The sequence below is a fragment of the Psittacula echo genome, assembly GCF_963264785.1.
Source record: "Psittacula echo genome assembly, chromosome: 1".
In the NCBI taxonomy this organism is placed as follows: Eukaryota; Metazoa; Chordata; class Aves; order Psittaciformes; family Psittacidae; genus Psittacula; species Psittacula echo.
The window spans coordinates 157,898,830-157,924,614 of NC_137735.1; the positions used below are offsets into that span (position 1 = coordinate 157,898,830).

Here is a 25,785-nt window from a genome sequence, read left to right on the forward strand (position 1 = left end):
GAGTAGTTGTCTTCAGTCACTCAGCAAAAATAGTGTCCCGTGACCTGATAATTGTTGAATTAAATAATGAATTGGTCAGTACCATTAAAACCATATATCAAAACTGAAACTACTGCTTAGCTTGTGATATGATGTGCAAATTTTTCAATGAAGCCAAACTGCTAAGCAGTAGGGTTAGGTAAGTTGGGTGTGCACAAGCAGTTTTCCTCAGTAAGAATATGCCAGATATAACAGAAGGGTACAAATGTAATGCATGTAGCTCTTTATGCAGTACAGGTTCATGTTAGGGAGCTGCTCTGTTTCAGCACCGCTTCAAAGGGCAGTAGATTTGTGCCCTGTAGTACAAGCAATAACATTTTTTGATGTACAAATGTAAAGTGCTCAAACTATTTCATACAGAAGTAGTACCATGTTTGAGACTTTGGTTATGGTATGGAACCAGGAATGCTCAACTGGAGTCTTTATTGATTTTTCAAAAGATGCTACATGTTACAGCAGTCAAGTTGTAATTATGAAGTAAATGAAAAGGGCATTGTGTTTTGCTTGAGTTTGTTCTCTGATTATAAAGGATTTTAGATCGTCAGTTTGCAACACTAACTGTCAACTTTTAATATGTTGGCACTATAGGGAATGGTACAGTTGCAAGTCTGATGTCTGATCATTGATATCAAGGCCTGGTTTCCCAGCAGGTAATTCCATATTCACTGCTTGTTTGCCACTCTGTCCTAATTTTTTGCTGTAGTAGACTTGTAAATGAGAAATTGTTGTCGATTTTTCATCAGTGGTTTCAGTGGTCCAAAACTCCCAGACAGGCCTGTCTGTTCTTAGGGTTATATTTCAGCTGGGTTTCCTCTTTATCTTTTTTGTTTGCCTCATGTTTTCACTATTTCAGATAGTCTTTTTTCCACTTCTGTGTATTTTTTCTCTGATTTTTATGACTGACAGACAGTGACCAGTGTGAAATGACCCAGCTGCTTCTGTTTGATTCCTGCTCATTGAAATGTCATCCTCCCATTTGTCATCTGTAGCTCCATCCCCAAGCAGTAGCTACTTCTGCTTCTTACACTGTGTAGTAGTAGCAGATTAAAGCCATCCTCTTTATCCCTCTGGTATAGAAGCTTTATAACTGGATATGCCATCTGTTTCAACCTCACAGGCTGGTATGGTATGGCATGGCTCTGTCCACATGAACATGTAGTAAGGCACAGTAGATAAAGACAATTGATGCCACACTCCCTGCGGCTGTATATTACGTGGTTTGGCATTTTTGCTTTGGATTACATGTAGCCAGTCTTCCCACACCAAACAGCCTAAATGTGCAGGTGTTTCAAAGCTGTCTGAAGCAGTGCCCCTTGGTTTAGACTCAGATGTCTCCTAAGGGTTTGGATATGTTTTGTAAGTATCTGGACTCCAGAAGAATCTGGTTCTCATGCACCAAAACTGCTCTCTCAACCCAGCCAATGTGCAAAGCAGCTGGAGGATGATTAGTGGTGGCAGGACTCCTGTGTGGGTCAGAGCTGTGCTGAAATGCAAGAAGAGGGACAGGGCTGGTGGGTATCACAGGGAAGCATGACACAGCATCCTGAGATGCGGGACCACTGCCCAAGTCCATATGTAGCGTGTGCGCCAGGTCGGCCCTGGTAGTCCTACAGTGGGAGTGCACAAGACTCAGAATATGAAAACAGGAACGGCAGTGAAACAAATGCATGCAGTAATAAGTGATACTGCTGTCATCTCAGCGTTTTTCTATCATTTGTCTTGACCAGTGTGCCAGCACTGAATTTTATTATGACTCAGTAATGCATGAATAAATGAGACAGAGCTTTTTCTCTGAAGACTGGTATGTAACAGAAAACATCCTGCTTGAGGTTTTAATTCGATTTTGTCTTATATGGGATGAAAACATTCAGCCTGTGTTGTTACCGCACTAATTTAATGTTCAGGAGTCTGCATGTATTTATACAGTTAGCAAAATGTTGCTTGAAAAACATAAACAACTTGTACCACTAATTCTAACATTCTAATTCTGTTTCTCGAGGAAATTAACTTCAATTATTTTACCATCCATGTCCATGAGCTACGTTAGTGGTATCAGTTCGTAAGTGAATATTATACTTAGAAAGTCAAGATTTGTGTTATGTGTTTAATGAAGTATGAAGGACAAGAGAAATTAAGTCCAGTATCACAAAATTATTTATTTGAAGCTCTGGTACAAAGTCAGAATATGCTCACAGAAGTTCTGTATAGCCTGCTGTGAGATGTGGCTTTGATCTGTAAGACATTAGTGTTTAAGCTCTGACTTGAAAATGCTTTCCTCTGAAATTAAATTTCAAAAATCTATTCATAAAGAGTATAAATAGTGGATTATTTGAAATACAGTCAATGCTTTGTTTTCCTGAACTAAGATATCAATTAGGCTAAACTAGGTTGATCCACATCACTGCACGCTAAAATGAACTTTCCTTTTCAGCCATTGTTTTTTCTAGTTTGAATACCAGTTTATGCAGGTTTGATTCTGCAAATAGAAACAACTTATTTTGCCACTCTCCATCTGGAAAAGCACCAGCTCACTGAAAAAGCAACAACAGACCACAGAGCTGCTGACACCACAGGGCCTCTTCCTTGTCCTGATTCTTCTTCATTAAGTATAAAATTCAGTTAAACAGTTCAGTCATGAAGGCTTTCTGAGTATCAGGAAGCTTGTTCAGAATACCTGTTTTTTCAGTATAAAACCAAAATACATCAGGATGCACTTTGAGGTTAGTTCTAATTTATATGAGTCTGGGAAAAAAAAAAAAAAGGTGACATTTAAAATGACAATGTCACACTGTTTTTAGTTGTTTTTCTCAAATGGTTGCCTTTTTCAAGGAGAGTTTACCAGTGGAAAAGAGTTATAAACCCTGGGGTACAAACATTTTAGTCAGGAACATGGTAAAAATTCCTGTCATAATGACATGGAGGTGTCTCTTAAGAATGGCTAAAGCAGGCCTTAGGGTTTTAAAGGAAAATCACACAGCCTTTCCTTTAGCTACAGAATGTAAAGCAATCATTTGAAAAGACGACTAGGCAATCCTTTTACCATCAAGAGGATAAACGTGCTTGGAAATTGAATCCTGTTAGAGGAAAAGGACAGGTGACAAGAGAAAAGATAAGGAAAATCCTTGTAATAAAGAATTATTGATCTCTACTAAATAAAGCTAACAAGAAGTAAACTAATTAACAGTAATGCCAGCATGAAAGTTGCTAGGCTTAGTGCCGTAGTTGTTAAACACGCCGCAAAGATACATTGTAACAATGAAAAAGTATCCTATCCTTATTAAACACATTGTTAAGATCCATTCTTTGTGGAAGAGCTAAGGTCACAGTAAATGGAGCTAAGATGTGCCTACTTCCAGCTTGCTAATATTTGCAGAAGAGCCAGCAGAACAGTGGCAGTGGTAACAACATAGGCAGGTACTGAATTCATGTATACATCTTTACTTGTGCAATCTTCCAGTGCGTACGTGTAGAAGTTTTTGCATGTCAGTCTTGTCAGCTTGGCATGAATTTATACTCCTTTTTTTTTCTTTTTTTTTTTTTTTTTTTTTTTTAGGAATTTCATTTTCATGTGAAAATAGCAGAAATTCAGTTTTTATACCTCAATTGATGGTTTATGCGTTCTTATTATGCCTTTGGTATGCCTTTGTATTAAATAGCAAGGTGAACAGAAAAAAAGGTACTATTTTTTTTAGATTTGGGTGATAAGTACAAAGAAAGAACCAAGGTAATCACTTTTGTCCTTCCATTTCAAATTATTGTGTTGGATATTTTCTACCTCTTCTTTGTTTCTAAACATTCTGAGTTTCAGGCTACATAATTAGCTTGTTGATCTTTCCTGATAACAGGGTAAGTTTTAATCACTGCTCCTTTAATCCTTGTTTTTAGTACATAATGTGGATCTCAGCTCTCCATGTCTATCATGTCATCTTACCACACTAAACAAGAGAAGGTCAGTATTGTTTACTTTAAAAATACCTTTTTTATTGAAGTGCCCTATTATCTGGAGATCAGTATAATAATTCATACAAGCCTAAGTGACTCATAAATTTCAGCTTTTAAAATTAAACGTTAAGTACAGACAAAACGTCGGGGAAAACCAGTGAGTACCCCTTCAGAGTCATCTTGATTTGCTTTATTGCTTTTCTATTAAAAAAGGAAAGTGTAGACCAGAGCAGTTCTTTATAGATGTTCTTTAAGACAGCCTCCCTGTATTCATGATCTACAGTTCTCATCTTGAAAATACATTGAGGTGAATAAGAAGTCAAATAGCTTGCTGAACTGAGTAAGATTTTTCATGTAAGTAAAGTGTTTGTACAAGTAAATGTTTGTAGAGCTAACCACAGCGGTTGCAAGAAAAACTGCATCCAAAGCTAAAATTCAGGAAAGGAAAAGCTTTGGGGAGACTGTGTGACAAAGGTAAACGAGTGTTCTTGAGGGGATAGAGTTGGGAGGGAGATGGCTGGTGATGTAACTCACGTGTGCCGTGTATGTACTGCAGGGTTGGGTAGTGGGCAGGGAGCAGAGGGAGGTAGTAATTAAGAATTAAGTTTTATGGAAGATTGCTTAAAGAATTAAACTGAGCTTGGTGTCCCAATTCCCCTGTCACATCCATGAGGAGATCTGAGTGCTGAAGGTGTTCAGAAGAGGAAGGCTCTGCTAAGGGCATTGTGGAGGAGTGGGCAGAGTGGGGTCAGAAAGGAAGGTATAGCCACAGGTGTGGAAGACTGATGTGCTGAAACTCAAGAACGTGTTTTGACCGTGGTAGCAATGAAAAACTGCTTACCAGTCACAGTGCCAGTTCTATGGAATAGACATGAGCTGTCCTTCGGGCCCAGGGCAGCACCCATAGCTGAGGGAAGGAACATGAGTAAATCCTAAGGCACCCCAAAGGAACTGGTAAGAATTTATTAACTGGCAAAAGTGGGTGAGAGTGGATGTGTTAGGACTAGGGAGGTAATTTCAAGACCTTGCTAAAGTAAAGAAAACACCTGTTGTGAGTCTAGACTACAGCCTTCACTGTTTAATGAAACAGCAAAGTGGAAGTTCTGCTCCTAATGATCACATGGGTTGTCACTCGTAGGAATTAATATTGCTGTGCATTTTTAATTCCAACTTTTGGACAGGGAAGGTGGGGAAAAATGGGTCAACATAGATTCATTTAGTAATTAGGGTAAGATATGTTTCCCTAGTTTGGCTAAAAGTAGGAATTGACTTTGTATTTTGAGTATGACACAGATGCCCCTGCAATACTACCTTTTCATTTTTTAGGTGTTCTGTAGACAGAAACAGTACTAATTTTGCTTAACAACAGTTGTAAGAAATCAGAGTAGCTCTAAGTAGTGCAGTAAAATTACTCAAAAATTCATTCTGTAGTAGATAAGTATCATTTCATGTTTGCAGCCAAGATATCAAACCCTTATATTAGTTACACTAATATAAGTCCATACCATTTACCCAGGAATGAGGTATTATGTGACACTGAGCTTGCACAGAGCTTGCCTGTAGTGTGTTAAATATTTATAAATTGTATATTAACATCAGTACTTAAATATGAATGCTTGCTAGGGTCACTTTCATTGGTGTGTGTGTGCATGTGCATCCTTCTCAGTGGGAGAACAGTGGGTTTGCTCTGGTCTTTATTTTTATTGATGTAAAGGTTTGTCTGGGCTCACGCAGGAAGATAACAATCAGTGGCATGTGAACTGAGAAGTCATGTAGTCTATTATTTAAACATGATCTTATTGGCAAGCAAATTGGTTTTGTTTTATTAAAATTCCAACACTTCACATTTTTATTAATCACTTCCCACTCCCTCTATTCACTTGTATTCTGATGCCTCTGCTCTGGTACCCATAGCAACACTTGTTCATGCTAATGAAACTGCAACATCCTAAGCTCCCCGACAGAGCAGCCCTGTTAAATATGGCTATTAAGCACAGTTGTATTTCTGTTAGTTCCAGCTCCCAGCAGACACCTGCTCTAAAGAAACTCTGTGCTGAGATACAAGGATTTGGTAACTCACAGCTTTTCTTAAAGCTGTCATTTGGTTGGAGTAAAATTCTCAATACTCCCAGACAGTGGATGCTGAGGAATATGTACGGTTTCTGTAAAACTGACAAGGTTTAGCTGTAGGATTAAGTACTCTTTTGAAGTGCTCATTTGCATTCAATGAAAAACCAGGCAGGGTTGAGACAGACTGATCTTGGGGGAAGCTACAGGATGTGCTGTCTCCTAGAGCAAATGGACGTTTTGACTAAGTATCATTCATAGTGTGTTAACAAGCAGAAGTAATATCTAAATAATTCCTCATGAGCTCAGGCTCAATTCAGCTTAATAGAAGTACTTGAGTGCTTTCATATATGGAGGTGGGAAATGGTTATGTACATTGGTGGTTCTTTAGCTAAAGAACGTATTTTCATGTAGCATTGGTGAGGATGATGACAGGGTGGTTCATTTCCATTATTCTGAGTTTTAGTTTTGAATACTGTTTATTTGGCAAGTCATTAGTCATCTATCTTTTATACTCTGGAAAACAAAGGAGGAATCCTGTAATCAGTATAAAATCTCTTCCAAGAATATGACCACAAATTAGGAGATGCTGCTGTGCCAACAAATAGATGCTGCAGTGCCAAGGCTGCAAAACAGGGAAGCTGTCATGAGTATTTCAAGTGTCAAGCCAGTGCTTCTCAATGTTCTTTTTCATTATATCTCAAAACAGCTTCAATGCTAGACAAAGCTTTCAAACCACTCATTTTCCAGTGAGTTTTAAATGCAGCACACTTTTGTGCAGAATTAGCTATAGGAATCCAGCTTGGTTCCCTAATGTACCATATCTAGGGGTTTGGTCGTTTTGGTAACTAAATGGTTTTGCCATGTAATCAGTGTGAGCTTGGGGGGAGGGTGCTCAGGCTTTCTGTTTTCTGCATCTGTTACGCTGTTACTGTGGAGTGCCAGGTTTGCTAGGTATCTTTTGTTTTCCTGTTCTTTTTTCTGCCCTTTGTTCTTTACATGTCTAAAAACCTCAGTCTTTACTCATTGTTTGGGCTCTTTTATTTGCCTGTATATCTTTGTTGCATTCATTTTTGGTTTAGGATCATTTCAAGTTCCTGTGCTAATTTCCTCGTAATATTAGCCAGCTGTATTAATGAGATAATAAACCAGACTTGTTGGTAATGAACTGATTCATTCAACTATTGTATTTAATTAGAAAGACACTTAACATTCCAACAGATGTTCCTATTTTGTTTCATTTTCCTTGTGTTACAACAGCAGGCTTATAAATATGTACTCTGCATGTCTATATTTACGTAACACGTTCCTCAACCCGAAGTCTTGTCATTTTGCAATAAACTGCAAAAAGTTACATGAAACCTGTAAATATGTGTCTTAAGCCAATCTGTATTAATTGCTCTTCCATCATTTAATTTCTCAGATTATGTGCAGTCTTGAATTTTCAGAGTATTCTTCATCTGGTAACAAAATGCTTGATCTCTTTAAAATTAGTTAAGTTTCTTGCCTAGTTAAAACCCATTGTCTTTGAGCTTACCTCCTTTCCTCCTGGTCTCATGACTTTCATTCCTTTTTGTCTGGTGGCAAAGCTTCAAAAAGGATACAAGTGTCCCTCTCCTCAGCGTTCGCTGTGGGTGGATTTAGGGAGTTCCTCCCTCAGCTTGCTGGTTGCCTGCTGGAGGGGTTTGCCTCTGCCTGAGCTCACGTGCTCAAGTCACAGCTGCAGGTTGCACCCCAGAGCCAAGCCATGTGAATTAGGAGTTGTAACAGTGAAGTTGTTTCATTGATCTGAACCCCAGTGTGTCCACTTTCCAGCTACAGAATGTAATTTCTGCAGCAGTGTTCAGCTTGTCCCCAGATCTACTTAGAGCACATAGTTCAGATGTGTAACCAAGACGAATTACCAAATTCCAAGACTGAAGCCAGTGCTGGTTCTCCTTGTTAGGAAGCACAGTGATGAAATCTCAGTGTTTTCTTTTCCTTTGTGTGCAGTGCTTTTTTAAAGAACCTTGCACGCTTTATAAGATATGCTTATGGTAAAAAAACATGAAACAACGAAGGCTGTTAAACTGAGAAGAGAGAAGGAAACTGAGATGAGAAGAAGAAGGTCCTGTTTCATCTTGCTGCTTCTTACCATGCACTCCTTAGTTTGCTCTTGCACTTGGACTCTTGGACTCTTCTGTGAGAGTTTTCAATATTGTGGAGCAAAAAACAAAGGAGTAGTTCTGTCTGGTTAAAGAGTTGAATCAACTCAGAAAAGGATTTGGCAGGCAGAGGAGCCAGCACAAGCAGAAGGGCAGTAGCAGATGGTTAGGAGTGGTAGTATAAGGTGGAGAAAGACAGGCTAACAAGACACCACTTTACTTGGTGGCAGCAAGCTGTAACACAGGCTGGACCATCTCTAAGGACTTTGCCTTTTGCAACTCACCTTCAAATGCTGAATTTTTCTTTCCTTTTATTTCTGATACTTACATCTATTATATTGGCCATAAAATTACATGGCATATTGCTTTGTGATAATTGCATGTGTCATTGTGCAGGTAGAGTACATTGCCTGTACTACTGTAGTCATCTGTATTATGACTTTGTGGGTGTAACATTTACTTAATGTGCAAACTAACATTAGTTTCGAGTTGAAAGCAATTGCATTTGAAATGAAAAATGTTTCAGTAAGGAAAAGGAATCCAATTTGGGCCTGTTGCTTTGTTAGTTGTGAAGATTAACTGGTCTATATTATAACAACACTTAAAATAACACCTTATAATCTCTGTCACAGGCATTTTTTTCATTTTCTTTTGTCACTGTTCTAAAGGCTTATAGAGTTCCTGTGCTTGCATCAGGATTCCATTGCAGTAGGTATCCTGTGCGTGCTTATAACAAAAAGTAGTGTTTATTCTAGTTTTGAAAGTAATTTGTGTAACCCAGATAGTTTTCTATATAATCTCAAATGTCTTCAAAGCATTCATTTTCTTTTCCCCTAAAGAACTGGGCATACTTCTTAGTCTTTGTTTTCAAATAATATATTCCTTTAGTCTTTTCTTTCTACTAATCTACATTCTTTAGCTCTGAATTAGCTGCAGAAGACCACGATTTTATCTGTCCTGTTAAAGCCTGAACAACATGGTGACTGTCAACACTGTGAATGAGATAGGGATTTTCTTAGTTCCTGGGTTCGGTGGACTTTCTGTGAAGCCTTTGGGATATCTGTTTGTGTAACAGTCATGCTGTTTTTCCATTAGGCAGAGGAGGAAAACTCAGTGATGACAGTGGTAACAGGATGATTTGGCAGAAACTTAATGCATGGATTTTATAGAGCTCTGTTCTCATAGGGAGCTAGGTCTCGTGCTGTTCACGGACACAAATAGAAAGGGTGTTAGGCGATAAATTTTGCTGTTAATATAATTTCCCCCCCCAAGCTCTTGAGTGAACTGGACAAAAAAAAAGTGCTATTTGATGTTAAATGCAAAGTAACACACATGGGAGTGAACATGAAGAGTATGTCCAGTGTCTTGTACATTAACACCTGATTCACAACTTCTCTGAGACTTTGAAATCACTAAAGATACTTCAGTGGTTAATTCAATAATCATAAAAGCAAGCAAAATGCTAGGAATATAAAAGAAATAGGGAAGAGGCTGAGGAAAAACTGTACTGATTTAAAATCCATTTTCTTCAACTTTTGAGCATTTTCAAACCACTCCTCACACCAGCACATGAAGAAGGGTAGAGTAAAACTAGCCAAGAGTTCCACAAGGCCAAGGAATGATGAACCATTAGGAGAACATAAAATGTTGCTGCAGGTTTCTGTAGATGTTGAAAGACCGACAAATTCAAACAGTACAGAAACAAATCCATGGAGGGGAAAGAAAAAAGATAAAAGCCATAAAATGCTGTTAAACTGAGGTACTCATATAGCCTGTGACTTAAACTCTCCACACTTGCATTTCTGGAAGACTATGCTATTTTTCCATATTCCCTATGCTATTATTCCCTATTGTTTTCCATATTTATGTACACTTCTCTAGGTAATTGCTTCTTGCTATCCTCAGCCAAGGCATTTGCACTAGAGAGATGTTTAATCTGACCCTACGAAGTCATTCTTGTGGCAGTAAATTTTAAGAGAAAAGCTCGCTACTTCTCCCTCATTTTCAAGTCTCTCTGCATGTGGGAGTCCTGGTGGAGCTCAAGAACTCGATCTGAGTGTTTTATTTCCCTGATAGCCCTTAGCTGTGCCTTAGTTAACAGCTTTTCTTCAGTACCCATGGCCACTCTGCTTTAAAAAAAGTAGAATCAAAATTAGCTGGTTTTGCAGAGATTTCAGTAGTATGCTTCGCTTTATTTGTACTATTTTGATGTTTCTGTTACATGTTAGTCCATTAAGTCCTAGGCTAAAGGCTGTGTGTCTTTGTTCAGCTCTGTGCATTTATTCTCCTTTCAGTGAGTTTTTTTTGCAGCAGATGAGTACACAGATATTTTCATAGATTTTTATTTTCCCCTCACCTTCTCCTTTAAGTGCCTTTGAAATAAATTGCATAAGCTTCTGCAGTTGCCAAACAGGTCTAGTAGTCTGTATTTAAGTTATTGTCTTTTAGTGTTAGCTACTCTGGGCAGCAAAAAAGAATCTTCACCCCAGTTTATTCCTTTCAGCAAGTCGTCACTGCAGTTGAAGATTAACAGCTCTGATTTTCCAGCCCATGCAATTACTGTTCTCAGTAGTCATGCTAAATAACTCTATCAGCTCTTTGTCTATATTCCGTAGCGGTTCCTCCCATATGCACCTGTCTTTTGAAAGTTGGTTTGCTGAGACAGATAGGCATTGTTTATTTGGACTTCTAAATGTTTAAATAGGTCATTGCAAGAGACCTGAACCAAAAATGAACAAAAAGCAGTGTAGCTGCTTACTGGGCACAGCTGAACTGGCTGACAGCATATCTTGGTACTCTTAGCATCAGAGAGAGTCAGCAATTGCAAAGGGAATCAAGTTGCTCTACTTTTCTCAGAAACCATGTTTTAATGATTCTTCAGGCTACAAACTAATACTGACTGTAAGAATGCACAGACCTAGACTCTTGCAGGTAACATCAGTTTTGTTTGGGAGAACAGACCCTTTCAGGAGCATTGCTCTAGCACTTAGTGTAGCAGCTGCTGTTCTTAAGGTAGGAAAAAATTGAACCCTTTTTACAATGCCAGTTTAATAAAGAAATGTCTTGGGGAAGGGAATGGGCTGAAGTGCAGGTAAAATTATGAGAGGAAAAATGTTAGGCTGTCAACACCAGTTGTATAGCTCCAGGTAATGCCTTTTCTGTGTGCTGCCATCTCTTCTCAGATAATTTTATGGAAGAGACTGAAGTAACCTGACTGCCAGTCTTCAGCCAAATCATTGCCTTTCCAGGAAGTTTAATGTATTCAAATGTCATAAATACAACCCTCAAAGGTTGTGCAGGGCAGATATGTTGTTCCAGGAGCACTGTGGAACCAACAAAATTGTATTTCCTATGGCTTTGTACCTTTTCCCACCTGTGGGACAGTAGCTCCAGCTTACCCTGGAGCACCTTCATCAGACAGCTGTGGCTGCTGTGGAGTACTACGTGTCCACACTGGCTGGCCAGCCGCTGCTGAACAGCATATATGATGGGTAGCAGAGCCTCGTGCTCCTCTCATACCTCTCTTCCTTTATCTGAATGGAAATTTGTCACAGAACTTTTAGGAGCTTCCCAGGTCCATCTCTGAAACTCCAGCCCTTTGGTTATTTCAATGTTGGGGCGGGGGGGGAACCTCCATTAGGTTATTTTCCTGGGAAAGAAAGCTAAATGGATGTAAATTTAAAAATTATTTTTCATGTGGACAAGTTACCAGATTACCAGATTTTGTGTGCTTGCCACTGCATAATACATATATGTGTATTTTGTAGGGTGAAAGTTGTCATATATTGATTCTTCTATCTGGTAAATATTGTTAATTAAACTTCCTTTAACCGTACATTCCTGCAGGACAAAATAAGACTTGGGAGAAGGCCTCTTTCTTAATTCTTTCCATGTCTTCAGAAACTGAAACTGAGGACGTTCCCTCTGCATATCAGGCCTTGCTCTTTCATTGTGAGGGTGACTGAGCACTGGCACAGGTTCCCCAGGGAGGTTGTAGAGACTCCATCCTTGGAAATACTCAGAAGCCATCTGAACATGGTCCCGGGCCACCAGCTCTATGTGGCCCTGCTTGAGCAAGTGGATTGGACCAGATGGTCTTAAAAGGTCCCTTGAGCCTCAAACATCCTGTGATCCCCGTGACATCTCTGTTGGGGCTGTTCAGCCTGGAGAAGGCTGCGTGGAGACCTCATAGCAGCCTTCCAGTATCTGAAGGGGGCCTACAAGGATGCTGGGGAGGGACTCTTCATCAGGGACTGTAGTGACAGGACAAGGGGTAATGGGTTCCAACTTAAGCAGGGGAAGTTTAGATTGGATCTAAGGAGGAAATTCTTTACTGAGAGGGTGGTGAGGCACTGGAATGGGTTGCCCGGGGAAGTTGTGAATGCTCCATCCTTGGCAGTGTTCAAGGCCAGGTTGGATGAGGCCTTGGGTGGCATGGTTTAGTGTGGGGTGTCCCTGCCCATGGCAGGGGGGTTGGAACTAGATGATCTTAAGGTCCTTTCCAACCCTAACTATTCTATGATTCTATGAAATTTCATTTTTCTACAGGGGTGTTCGTGTTGCTGCACGACTCAAGAGACATAGAGTTTGTTGTCCTGCCGCACAAATTAACTTCATAACACAAGAGTCAGGGAGAACCATGATGTTTTCTTTTCAGTTTTCATCCTCAGAATGCAAGAACTGTTTGGGGAGTTTTTTCTGTTTGCTTTTACTCTCCTTTTGTTATCCAAAATTCATGTAGCTGAAATCAAGGATTAATAATGAGATTGGTATTTGCTTCCAACATAAACCCGTACCAAAGACTGAGATATGATTTGTTTGGAAAGTGAACTGGCTGGATGGCCACACACAAAGAGTTGTGCTCAATGGCTCAATGTCCGGCTGGAGACCGGTAACGAGTGGTGTCCCTCAGGGATCGGTGTTGGGACCGGTCTTGTTCAACATCTTTGTCGGTGACATGGACAGTGGGATTGAGTGTGCCCTCAGCAAGTTTGCCGATGACACCAAGCTGTGTGGTTCGGTTGATACGCCGGAGGGAAGGGATGCCATCCAGAGGGACCTCGACACACTTGTGAGGTGGGCTGATGCCAACCTTATGAATTTTAACCATGCCAAGTGCAAGGTCCTACACCTGGGTGGGAGCAATCCCAGGCACGGCTACCGGTTGGGCAGAGAAGAGATTGAGAGCAGCCCTGCAGAGAGGGACTTGGGGGTGTTGGTCGATGAAAAAATGAACATGAGCCGGCTTCAGTGTGCGCTCGCAGCCCAGAAAGCCAACTGTATCCTGGGCTGCATCAAGAGGAGTGTGACCAGCAGGTCGAAGGAGGTGATCCTGCCCCTCTACTCTGCTCTCGTGAGACCTCACTTGCAGTATTGTGTGCAGTTCTGGTGTCCTCAACATAAAAAGGACATGGAACTGTTGGAACAAGTCCAGAGGAGGGCCACAAGGATGATCAGGGGAGTGGAGCACCTCCCGTATGGAGAGAGGCTGAGAAAGTTGGGGCTGTTCAGCCTGGAGAAGAGAAGGCTGCGTGGAGACCTCATAGCAGCCTTCCAGTATCTGAAGGGGGCCTACAAGGATGCTGGGGAGGGACTCTTCATCAGGGACTGTAGTGATAGGACAAGGGGTAACGGGTTCAAACTTAAACAGGGGAAGTTTAGATTGGATCTAAGGAAGAAATTCTTTACTGAGAGGGTGGTGAGGCACTGGAATGGGTTGCCCAGGGAGGTTGTGAATGCTCCATCCCTGGCAGTGTTCAAGGCCAGGTTGGATGAGGCCTTGGGTGGCATGGTTTAGTGTGAGGTGTCCCTGCCCATGGCAGGGTGGTTTGGAACTTGATGATCTTAAGGTCCTTTCCAACCCTAACTATTCTATGATTCTATGAACACCATGGTTCATTTCTGGACAACTGGAATTTGGTTAGGCTAATGGGGACAGCTCTTGAAATCTGTTGGTTTCACAATGTTTCTTAATGAGTTACACTAATTTATACCAGTGGAAGAGCTTATGAATTTACACTGTTATTGTTTATGTTGTTTATAGGGACACAAGTATACCGTGGGTCAATGTGTTTGTTTGCAGTACTACTGCAGTACTGTGCAATCCACCCACTTGTTGAACCACAAACAGCAGTGAACCTGAAGAACAGAAGCTGGTGACTCACCTCTGTGTGCTGTCATTTGAGCAACCTATGTCTGACTGGTGCAGTATAATACAAACACAGGCCAATGACCTTTCCACATGGGGCATGGCGAGTGCCTGTCGACATCTGTACAGTTAGGAAGTGTTTCAGTTTGTGCTATAGAGCCTAAAGCCTTCCTGATAGCATGAGGAATGTGTGAAAGAGAGTAGCTTCGTTCATATCATCAGGTACTCTAGGTAATGAAAGGAAGAAAAATAGGTTTCTCATCATAAAACTTTCATTAGTAATAACCAGAGAGCACTTGTGTCTGTTTGTCTTGGTGTCAGCAGGGAGTTTCAGCTGGAGCAAGTACTCAATAACTGCCCTGTGCTGACATCACACCATCCTTCTTGGAAATAATGCAGTCAACTCACTTCCAAGCACCTTGTTGCTGGAGTGATCCATGCAATAAAACAGGGACCCAACAAAACAGGTTTTACATGTACTGCCTAAAAGTACTGCAAGTGATGTAGATTTATTCGCTTAGTCACACTTAATTATTCTCTTTATTTGTTTTAGATACAGAGTGTATTTTGGAGCCTTTGTCTCTGCCAGAAAGTCCAGGTGGCGTTGCTGCTGTAGAAAGTTCTCCCTATGTGCCTTGTGTTTTCTGCAAAGAATGCTATCACTTAGCAGAGCAAAGCCAGCTCCTGAAGCACATGATTATTGAACACAAGCTCGTCATAGCAGATGTGAAACTGGTAGCGGATTTTAGAAGGTAAGGGTTATATTGTTTAAAATGAGTGTGTGTGTGTGCTGCAGATACTGTAGAAAGCTTCAGAAAACTAGAGGTTGTCTTTTAAAGATAACAGAGGGGTGTTGTGGGAGGATTTTTATTACTCTTTTTATGATCTTTTTGTTGCTGGATTAAAAGGTTGTTTTGTCATCCCCTCACATTCCCCAGCCCCTGGATGTTGCTGGGACCAGGGGACTTGATATTAGAATACAGAGCAATGCCTGCATTAGAGATTATTTGACATATCCTAGGGACTTCTCAGGTCTCGTTAATAATCAACAAGTTGCATACAAGCTAGGAAGCTGTTTGTTTCATAAAGCACATTCTAGAGAATCAACTCCTAATTTGGGGATTTATTCGCATAGGACAAGACTCTGTTTCTCCACTTACAGTGTCCTACCTGAAGTGTATTGTACGCAGAAGTTGCTCAATACAGGATCTCTTACATTCTGGAATGAAATTCATTTGCCATATTTTAAGGATGCCAATATTTCCCCATAGAAATCACATTTAATCCTTAACTACACTTTACAGTACTGCAATTTACATACAACTGCGACTCCTTCTACAGCTGTGTCATTGATCATCTCAGCAGGGTCACGTTTGGCTTGCTTCCTCCAGTACCTGGCATGGCCCCAGCTGGCTTGTATCTTCAGAGACAAGGCACTTGCCTGGCATTTTGCTTTCACACACAGCAATGTATGGGCTCAGCAGCAGGCTAGATGGTAGCTGCCAGTTTGTAGATAGGTCTGTCACAGTGTTTAAATGTTAGCTGGATAATTTCTCAACTAAAGGGAGTTTCCTGGTAGGTGTTCTGTTATTAGTTACTCAGCCAAAGACAGTAATTTGTGTCTATCAAGATGCAAAAAAGATAAATAAATACTAAGATGAAATTTAGGAAGGGAAACATAAGCCATATAAATCCCTATTCAGATGTGTGAGCTTAACGTTGTTTAAATTTGAAAACTGATACTTGTTTTTGTTTGGTTTTAGGCTGAAAGCAGGCAGAACAAGAATGCAAGGTGCTTTAATGCTAGTTTATTCAGATAAATAAAGGGATTGGAGCTGTTCAGTCACAGACCACCAGTTTAAGTGTGCTTGGGGGATTATTCTGCGTGAATAGAAATGTATTTTAAAATCACCTTTTCAAGAAAATGCCCATTTGGATTCTTTTTGCTGCTGATGCAATTGGAAAGTAGCCAAATCTTTTAGAAAGTGGCCCCAGGATGTGAAGTGATGGCGTTGTTACTCTTCAGTGTGCCTCCTCTTATTTGTTATACTGAATATCAGTAAAATAGTCTAATACTATGCATACACACACACAAAAAAAAGCATAATCTGAGGTGTTAAACAGAAATGTGGAAAATACAGAGAAGCAACTATGAAAACCTAGTTATTTTTTTTTTTATACTTAGCAGTGAATTACAGTCAGGAATATGTTTTGTGACAGAGCTACAAGAAGTGGAGAATGCAGACAAGAGCAGTGCTAATGGAAAACAAGAATAAGGGTTGGTTGGCATGAAGTCAAGAGGAAGAGATAAGGGGAATAAGCTTCAGCTGCATGACTGGACATGAACATAATCAGTGTCACTCATGGACACTGATCATTCATTCTCTCTCCCTGAAAGTGCAACAAGGCATTGCCTTTACTTGATCGTTGATTATTTGGGTTATGATATGAAATCCCTTAACAGTCAGCTTCATGGCACAGATGGTTATGGTTAAGTGGGTTTGTTTGAACGGTGTTCATTTTTTTCAGTGCAGAGAACAGACTAAATGACATCTTCAAATCCCTTCATTTGCACATTTATGTCCTAAAAGCTCAAGGATGACTTACTCTAGGAGAGTTGCTGTTCTGAGTAGCAGCAAGACATTGTGCATTATGAACAGTGGAGTAGTGAGGGGAACAACAGAATGCTCACCTCTCACTGACATCTAATGATGCCTCTGAATGAGCTTCAGCCATGCATGCTGGCTTCACTGTCCTTAGCAGGCTGCTGCACCAGAGGTTAGTCCTCTCCATGTCAGAGTTAGTAGAAAGAAATATGCGCTGCTTCCTTAGCTGCTGCAATTGAAGTCCTCATATATTTAGATGGTAAACAGAGGTAACGTGAACCACCATGGGATGTGATAGCTGTGGCCAGTAAACTTTTAGATTGCACAAGTATTAAAAGCTACATTATTTACACTTCATAATAACAATATCCGATCTTTTTCTGATTCTTTGACTAATTTGGTGGCGTGTCAATAGCAAGTTGTTGCTGAGTAGTTAGCCTTTACCTTACTGACTCTCCCATGATTTATATCATGCATATGAGCCATAAGTATAAACATAAGCATTCACTTAAGCATTTTCAGATTTTTTTTCTTTAATAGTAAGATTCTGAGTAATTAACATAAGGATTGCTTGGTTCCCTTCATCATATAATTTAAGGTGATAATTTCTTCTAGGTTAGACAGTAGCTTCTAGCTCAGTTGGGATCTGCTCTGTTGATGCTGCTGTAATACAAACGATAGTACAATAATGTTTTTAAACAACCGTAGTTGATGGATTAAACCTTCAAGGTGTGTTTAGTGCTTTCCTTATCTGTCTGCCATCCCATTCCCAGGTGTTCGGGGACTTTATTTTTCTGTCTATGTAGTTGTCTGCTAAGCTACAGCTTTCATTGCAACTCTGCAGGAGACCTGCCAGAACCCCACTTCTGACAAGCTGATGTTTTTACTGAGCTTCAGATTCCTGATGCATGTTGCAAAGCACAAAGCACAATAGTTTTGGAATTTGAGAGTACTCTGTAGTATAACTGTTCAGTAAGCATGCATCTGAGTGCCAGCTTCTGTCTGAAGATGGGAATAGGCCACAGTATTTATGTGAAGCTTAATGCAAATCTGGCTTATTGAGTTCTTCACTGTGGTAGGGTAGTTAAACCCAGTTTGAATGAAGCTGAATGAATTTAATGGTTGTGAAAAATAAAGAAATTGAAAACAGAGACAGGAATTAAAAATACTAAACTCAAGAATTTAGAGGACGGGAAAAACCAGAGGCGATCAACTCTTTATTAAACTTTGTTTGATGTTTCCTTTTTCACTAATCATCCCTTATTGTCAAAGATACATCTTGTACTGGAAGAAGAGGTTTGCAGAACAGCCCATCACAGATTTTTGTAGTGTGATAAGAACGAATTCGGAAGCTCCGTTAGGTAAGTCTGCCACTTGCTTACTCTCTGTTTGCCAGATCATGTGATAATTTCTGGCATATACTGCTGCTTTGATGCCAAGTGTGAAGAAGTCTGACACTAGGTCAGAAAACCACAGGACTAATGTTTAACTCTTAACCACATATTTAAACTTATCTTTTCCAAGGATTGCAACACGTGTCTCAGCACTGTGTTGAGTGAGGATGAACTCAGTACATGCTTAAATGAGCTGCCAAACTGAGGCCAGTTGCAAATCAGGACCTATAATTGGTACAGCTTATATCGTGGCTGGGGAAGCTTTGGTACCCACTGCATGGATAATTGGTGACAGTCCTTCCAGAAATGTGGAGAAACATTCCTGGTTTTTTGGGACTTTCTGACTTCACCCTGTCCACCACCCCCACTGATGCTGCTAGCTCTTCCTGGACATCAGAGCCACAGGGTGCCATAGTGCTTACTGTCCCAAGAGTATTAGAAGACAATACCTCCACAGCAGGGATACAAAGACTGCCATTTTGGGGGTTCCAGCACAAGACCAAAGACCATACTTCACCATTCTGGTGCACTGGCACAGTGGGACATTCCATCCGAAGGACAGTGATGACTGTGTGAAATGACCATTTCTCAGAAGTAGCTGATACGTTTCTTTGCCTCTCCCTTTTCTAACAGAAAAATATAATTTACCTAAAAGCAGATAAGAGAACATTAGGGCTTTGCTGCATCTTTAATTCTTCATGGAGAGCTGAAAGAGAGGCATAAGTGCATGCAGCCAGTGTCAGAGATGGGTGGAAGGTGAAAGCTGGGTACAAAATGTTGTTGTTGTTATGCAAACTAATGTTTAGAAAAAAAGCCCTAGAAAACGTTACTTCAAAGACCATAGTTGTTTTTCTCTTGCATATTTATGGTTTTGCCTTACCACTCAGTTTGAAAATTGCGGATCAAATGCCTGAATGCCAGAGCTTGCCAGAATTGTAAACTGTCGATAGCCCTTCCAGAGGAAAATGACAAATCAGGGGGGTTGTCTTCACACAGGCTTCTGTATGAAAAGATGGGAAAGGCTGAAATCTGGCAAGTTTAAGTTATAAAAGATCTACTAATGGACATTTCAGTTCACCAACCACATAACCCTTTGATTAACAAAGAGTAACTTTTAAATGCAAACTATTAAGTGTATTTACATATTCTTACATGCTGAGTAATTTTAAAGTAATCCATTTGAGTAAGATTTATTACTAAATTGTATATGAATGTATTTAGTAAAAAGGTTATTTAACATGAAATGTGGGTAAAACAAAAGTAGAAATGTAAATTAGGCAAGTCTCAATGTGTATTACTAAGCAGTTGTGATGCAGATGGTAAAATGAGATGGCAAAAGCGATCATGGTAACATGATCAGTCAGGGTAAGGAGGAAGGGTATACCAAATGGTAACTAGTGAAAACTGACAATAACTTCGGGAAATAACTAAAAATCCCACATACAAGGTAAAACTAAAGATGATTTCATGTTTCTTTCATGCTGACTTTATACTGTAACCAATGTAAATAATTAAAATTGCTTGATGTCTCCAGAAGAACCGTCATAAAAAAGAATAAAGCTGGTATTGGAGAAGATCTATACAAGACTTCCGACTTTGTACTGTAATATGAATGATGTAAAGGTCTTACAAATATGTATATACAAATATTTAAGCATGTTTCATTAAATTATGACTTTTATAGATTAAAAAACACATTCTCACATTCTTAACTCATTCCAAAGGTTTAGCAAATTGTGTGCCAGAAATATTCAAAGCAGCTGCAAATTCTCATCCCTTACCCACACTTCCTGATCTCTTAACAGAAGAACAGGATAATTATTTTCTTCTATGTGATGTTTTACCAGAAGACAGATTACTTAGAGAACAGCTTCAGCAGAAGAGACTGGTAAGAAATTACTATTCTTTAATTTTTTGAGGTGGCCAGTTCCATAGTGCAATATATGGTAACTTAGTGGGCATTTTAAAGTGAAAACATCTTTTTTGCTAAACTGCAAAATCCTGATTTTTATGTTATTTTTTAAAGCTCATTTCCCTAGCTGCTGCACAAACATACACAAACTCCTTGTTTATAGATTTTTCCTTGGAATAAATTCAAAGATTGTAAGTCAGTGTTCCGCAAAAAGTGGAGAATAAGCCCTGAGCACTGAAAAAGGCTGAGTGTGCTGAACATTTTTCTTCTTGCAAGCATCTGCAATGCACTGGCACACTATCTTTTGTGTAATAATACAAATGCAGGGAAATTAGCAAAATAAAGCTCAGTGTGTGATACTGTGAAAAGAGAAGGTGATACTTACAGAATCTTCAAGCAGGTTCTTTTTGAGCATTCACACTCTGTTACCCAGATTTCCTTAATTCACACTCGCACGCTCAAAAGCACCACATTGTGTGAGTGGAGGAAGTCTGACCAGGATTGTTTCTATGAGATGCAAAGGACCAGAAATGCCAGCTGTTGAGACCTCATGAACTGCTCTTGTTCTTCTTGCTTGGTGGTGGCAACCTTGTACTTTGGACAGATCTCTCGTATCTTTTAGTAGCTGTCAGCTCTGAATGTGTGGTCCTTCATGTTAAGCTCTTGCTGACTTCAGCTTCCATGAGTCTTAGTCGAGGTTGCTGACCACTGGGGATTTTTTGTTGTTTTCTTGTTTGAAATACACATCTGCAGTGTGGTTTTGCTGTTGGGCTAATTTAAAAATGAGTGTTATGTGATATGTAGCAGCCTTGTTACCAGTCTCCTCAGGCAGGGTCTTCTGCTGGCAAGTCATCTGCGCTGTAAGGTATTAGAGTGCAGGCCTTATGGTCTTTGCATAAATATCTTCCTCATTTTACTGCTGGCAGCTCTGTCCTGGGAATTGCCAACACAGGCCTTTTAACCCTTTGTTACGCTGTTTCTTCTAGGATGTTTCTATCACAAGTCTGTATGTACTGCAGCCCGCAACTGAAGACACCTTAAATCATCAGCATTCACAATGAAGGAGATGCTTACAACAAATTCTAGTCCCCAGGAAAATTGAAATTGGCAGATAAAATCCATTTAGTTCAACTATCCTGTGAGTGTTCTACAGCTCACAGTACATGTCTGGCAAATTCCCAGAACCAGTGGAATATGTACAGGTCTTACACAGCCCTCCATAGTATCCTAGCTCCAGCAGAGGAGCATTATGGTAGTTCTGCTGCTGAGGATTTCCCGTGGAGTTGCCTCAGCTGAAATCTTCGTTCCTGCGTAGGTCCATTGGATTGGCATGGACTCAGTAAAAACAGCTGATGCACTCATGTCTAACATGCTTCTCTTCCAGTTCATTGTAGGAAAAGTCATCTTGGATTAGTTAAAAGAGGTTTGTCTAGTTCAGTATCTTATCCTGAAAGACAAGGCTCAGGGGGAATCCCATCAGTGTGTGTAAATACTTGGTGGGAATGAAGAAGAGGGAGTCAGATTCTTCTCACATTGCTCACCAACAGGACAAGAAGCAATGGACAGGAATTAAAAATCAGGAAATTCCCTTTGAAAACAAGAAAGCTTATTTACTGTGAGGGTGGTTAACACTAGAACAAGTTCTCCAGAGATGTTGTAGACTCTTCATCTGTGGCGATACTCAAAACACAACTAGACACAGTGAACAGCTGAAGGTGACCCTGCTTGAGGTTGGACTAATTGCTCTCAAGAGATCCTTTGTAGCCTCAATGATTCAGTGATTTGAGGTTGCAGGTGCTGTCTATTTGATGGTTCTTCACTGTGCATCATTATGGCACTTCTCTGTACCTTTTCCAGTTTCCTATCATACCTTTGAGGTTATGAAAGACATCTTGAATATTGCATGTGGGCAGGCAGTGTCAGAATGGTGTTTGTTTCCCAAGCATATATCATGTTGTTTGTGGCTTTAAGGAGGGAAAGAGGGTCCTGCTTGAGCCTGCAGCTAATGTTTTGATAGAACTATCTGTTGTAACAGTAACTCCTGGCTGCTACATATTGGACTGTACTTTTTCTTTATTTAAAGGGCATTTGTTTCTGGTTTTGTGGTGGTTTGTGCTATGTAGTCTTGTTCCAGCTGGGCCTTCTGTCCACTGCCAGTGTCAAGGGAGTGTGGAGTCTGTTGGCAGGTAAACTGTTTCATCTCTGCACATAGACGTTTTCTCAAATTCAGGAAGGAGTGCAGGGTTTACCCCAAAGCAAGTTCTGCATTTGTTTACAGAGTAAATTAGAAAAGTTAATTTACAGAGTAAATTAAGTTACCATTGTTATGACGGTGTGAAATAACTTTTGGTATTAACCTTGGTTTAAATATCAGAATTGTATCTTCAGTTTTTACAGCAGGATTTTGTGAAATCAAGCTGCAGCTGTAGTTGGGGCTAATGGAGTCACTGCTTTAGTTACAGCAATGATGTCTGTTTATTTTTTCATTTCCTTTTGCTGCAATCTGAGTGTTGACTTGCAAGTTAAATAGTTATTTTGCTTTTCAAAGTCTTTTACCTGCAGACAAGTCCAGCAATTAAGATTGAGCTGGCAAATGGACTCATGTGAGTTCCACAGAACAAAGACCAGAACCATACGACTCTTGGTGATTTTTCTGCAGCCTTTGGATCCTAACTGCTGTTTCCAACAGCAAGCCCAAACAAGGACAAATGTCTTTCAAATGTGCTAGCTGGAACATCTCATTTACCATTTTGAAACCCCGGTTCAGGAATATTTCGGGCTGTATTGCAGCAGGGGGGCTAGCCAAGGTGGATGTCGTGCAGAGACATTACGGTGACTGTGATGTATTGAGAGAGGCCAAGGAATGAGCCTGAACTAGGTTAGAGAGCACAGCTTGCTGAAATAGCTGACAAAGGCCATGTAACACAAAAAAAGATACGGTCTATTGGAAAACCACAGTGTGGACAAAGAATTCACAGATGTGAAGCAGTACCAGGAAAGGAAGTCCTCGTGGCAAAACTCAAGATACAGGGGGGGGAATGTCAGTATAAGCCACTTGGTCTTATCTTTAAGATTTTTCTTAAAAAGATAAAAACCCCAAACCTATTTTCTGAAAATACACACTCCCTGCCACAGCACTGTCCTTGTCTTGCTGTCATGTTTACAGCTGTTCTCTTGTGATGTGACTGGTAGTTCTGAATGATGAGGTTATTCTTCCTCCCAGTAAAGAGACCCTGAAGAGAAGTCTTCACCAAAACTCGGATGGACACAGCTATACGAGCTTCCCAGAATGAGCTGTTTGTATGATCCCCAGTTTGTCACAAGCTTAATCTGAGACAGGGTTCTTACATAGTTTCCCCACCACCGCCACCATTTTCTTCCCGATTTCCTGTTTTCCCAGTAGGCTACAACTGTTATTTTTCTCTGGGGTTTCTGTTACTTTCTTGTCAAACCTAGTTTAAAGTCTCGTCACTTAGCTGACAAGCTGATGTCCTGAGGTGCTCTTTCTCATCTTTGTCAGGGGTAGTCTTTTTTTTCCCAAGCCATATGACAATATTCTTAAATGCTCCCTATTTTATTTCCATAGCTATGTATTCCTCGCCAGAACGTGTTGCTCTATGCCTGTGCTTTGAACTAAACCAAAGGAAGACTACCTGTTCCTTTTTCTACTTCATTCTTGTTCACATAGAAGTCAGGAATGTCCACTTGGGCAATCGGCATGTACCAGATGAAGTGGGGTACTTTTAGTTTCATCACCAGATAGGCTCAAAAACATCTCTTAAATGACAGTAGGTCACTGCCCCATTGCTTTCCTCTCTTGTTTGTCCCAAAAGTAGGTCTCTAATGGCATCATCCTTCATTCCGTAGAGACTAGTCTTTGACATGCTGGTCTTGCTTGCCTAGCCAGTGAGGCTTTTTATGACATTCCTGAACTATGTATGAGTTTTCATAATCACTGGGTGAGAGAGAAAGTGCACAAAATAGTCAGCAAATACAAGTACATTGGATGGTGTGACAGCTGGCCTAAAAATGGTTGAGTGTTCTCCAGACCAAATGTTCTATCCCGACAAATTCCTTGTATTTCCATGCACCTTACAGTTAAGTTTCTTTCATGAAGTGCTTCTCCAACAGGCATCTCTGATGATATTAAAGGCATTCTTCTTGAGATAGCATCAGAGAGGACGTTATAATGGTTACAGAATTGGAAGCTGTGTTTTTTTTCTATACTCAAGAGGTGAGAGAGTACTGTTTGAAGTGGGAGAGCTGTATGTAACGATAAGTAAGGAGAGAAGCTGAAGATAGAAGTTAGGAGACAAGTTACTGATACGGATAAGATTGCTGGTCTTTACAAAGGCGTGAAATTTCTGATACCCTGGCTCTTTATAAATGTTTTACCTATTTAGCAGCTTCAAGCAGAGTTTCAAGCTCATCAATCAATCTTTGAGGAAACTGTAGACACAAAACCAAATGTAACTTACTCCAAAGCTAGTTTATCCTAACAGTGTATACAATTGTCAAATAATGTGCTTGGCAAGTTTTTAGAGACTGTAGTGGATCTCAGGTGTTACCAATCCTGAGATTGGGCAAAGAAGAAATTCAGAGCAGCCCTGTGAAGAAGGACTTGGGGGTGTTGTTCGATGAGAAAATGAACACGAGCTGGCTTTAGTGTGCGCTCGCAGCCCAGAAAGCCAACTGTATCCTGGGCTGCATCAAGAGGAGTGTGACCAGCAGGTCAAAGGAGGTGATCCTGCCCCTCTACTCTGCTCTCGTGAGACCTCACTTGGAGTATTGTGTACAGTTCTGGTATCCTCAACATAAAAAGGACATGGAACTGCTGGAACAAGTGCAGAGGAGGGCCACGAGGATGATCAGGGGAGTGGAGCACCTCCCGTATGGAGAGAGGCTGAGAAAGTTGGGGCTGTTCAGCCTGGAGAAGGCTGCATGGAGACCTCATAGCAGCCTTCCAGTATCTGAAGGGGGCCTACAAGGATGCTGGGGAGGGACTCTTCATTAGGGACTGTAGTGACAGGACAAGGGGTAACGGGTTCAAACTGAAACAGGGGAAGTTTAGATTGGATCTAAGGAAGAAATTCTTTACTGAGAGGGTGGTGAGGCACTGGAATGGGTTGCCCAGGGAGGTTGTGAATGCCCCATCTCTGGCGGTGTTTAAGGCCAGGTTGGACAGAGCCTTGGGTGGCATGGTTTAGTGTGAGGTGTCCCTGCCCATGGCAGGGGGGTTGGAACTTGATGATCTTAAGGTCCTTTCCAACCCTAACTATTCTATGATTCTATGAATCCTAGTCTTCATCTCAGTGTACTGTGCTAGTTTGTTTTATTGCCAGGAAAGGGTATAAACAGCTTCTTGTTGTGATCTGTCAGCATGATCTTTTTGTTTTGTTTTTAAACCAGAATGTTTCACCTGCTTCCTTTGCCTACAGCAATAGCTAGTTTCTGTGAGCACTCAGCAGGGAAATGGAGCTCTTATTTAAATTGGAAGAAACTAAAGCTAAAGATGCACACTGTGTTTGAGCGA

At 40.5% G+C, this 25,785-nt stretch overlaps 1 protein-coding gene across 2 annotated transcripts in view; it reads left to right on the forward strand.

The window, feature by feature from the left end:
* Positions 1-25,785, forward strand: part of ZNF277 (zinc finger protein 277) — a 53,974-nt gene that overhangs the window by 7,688 nt on the left and 20,501 nt on the right. Inside the window, exons 2-5 of one of the 2 annotated variants that reach the window (XM_080613327.1) lie at positions 3,925-3,988; positions 14,894-15,092; positions 18,219-18,307; positions 20,146-20,228. In XM_080613327.1, coding sequence (XP_080469453.1) covers positions 15,034-15,092; positions 18,219-18,307; positions 20,146-20,228 — 231 coding nt within the window. In that variant the 5' untranslated portion in view covers positions 3,925-3,988; positions 14,894-15,033. Of the gene's footprint in view, positions 1-3,149; positions 3,989-14,893; positions 15,093-18,218; positions 18,308-20,145; positions 20,229-25,785 lie in introns of those variants that run through there. The other variant, XM_080613328.1, reaches the window with a different exon arrangement.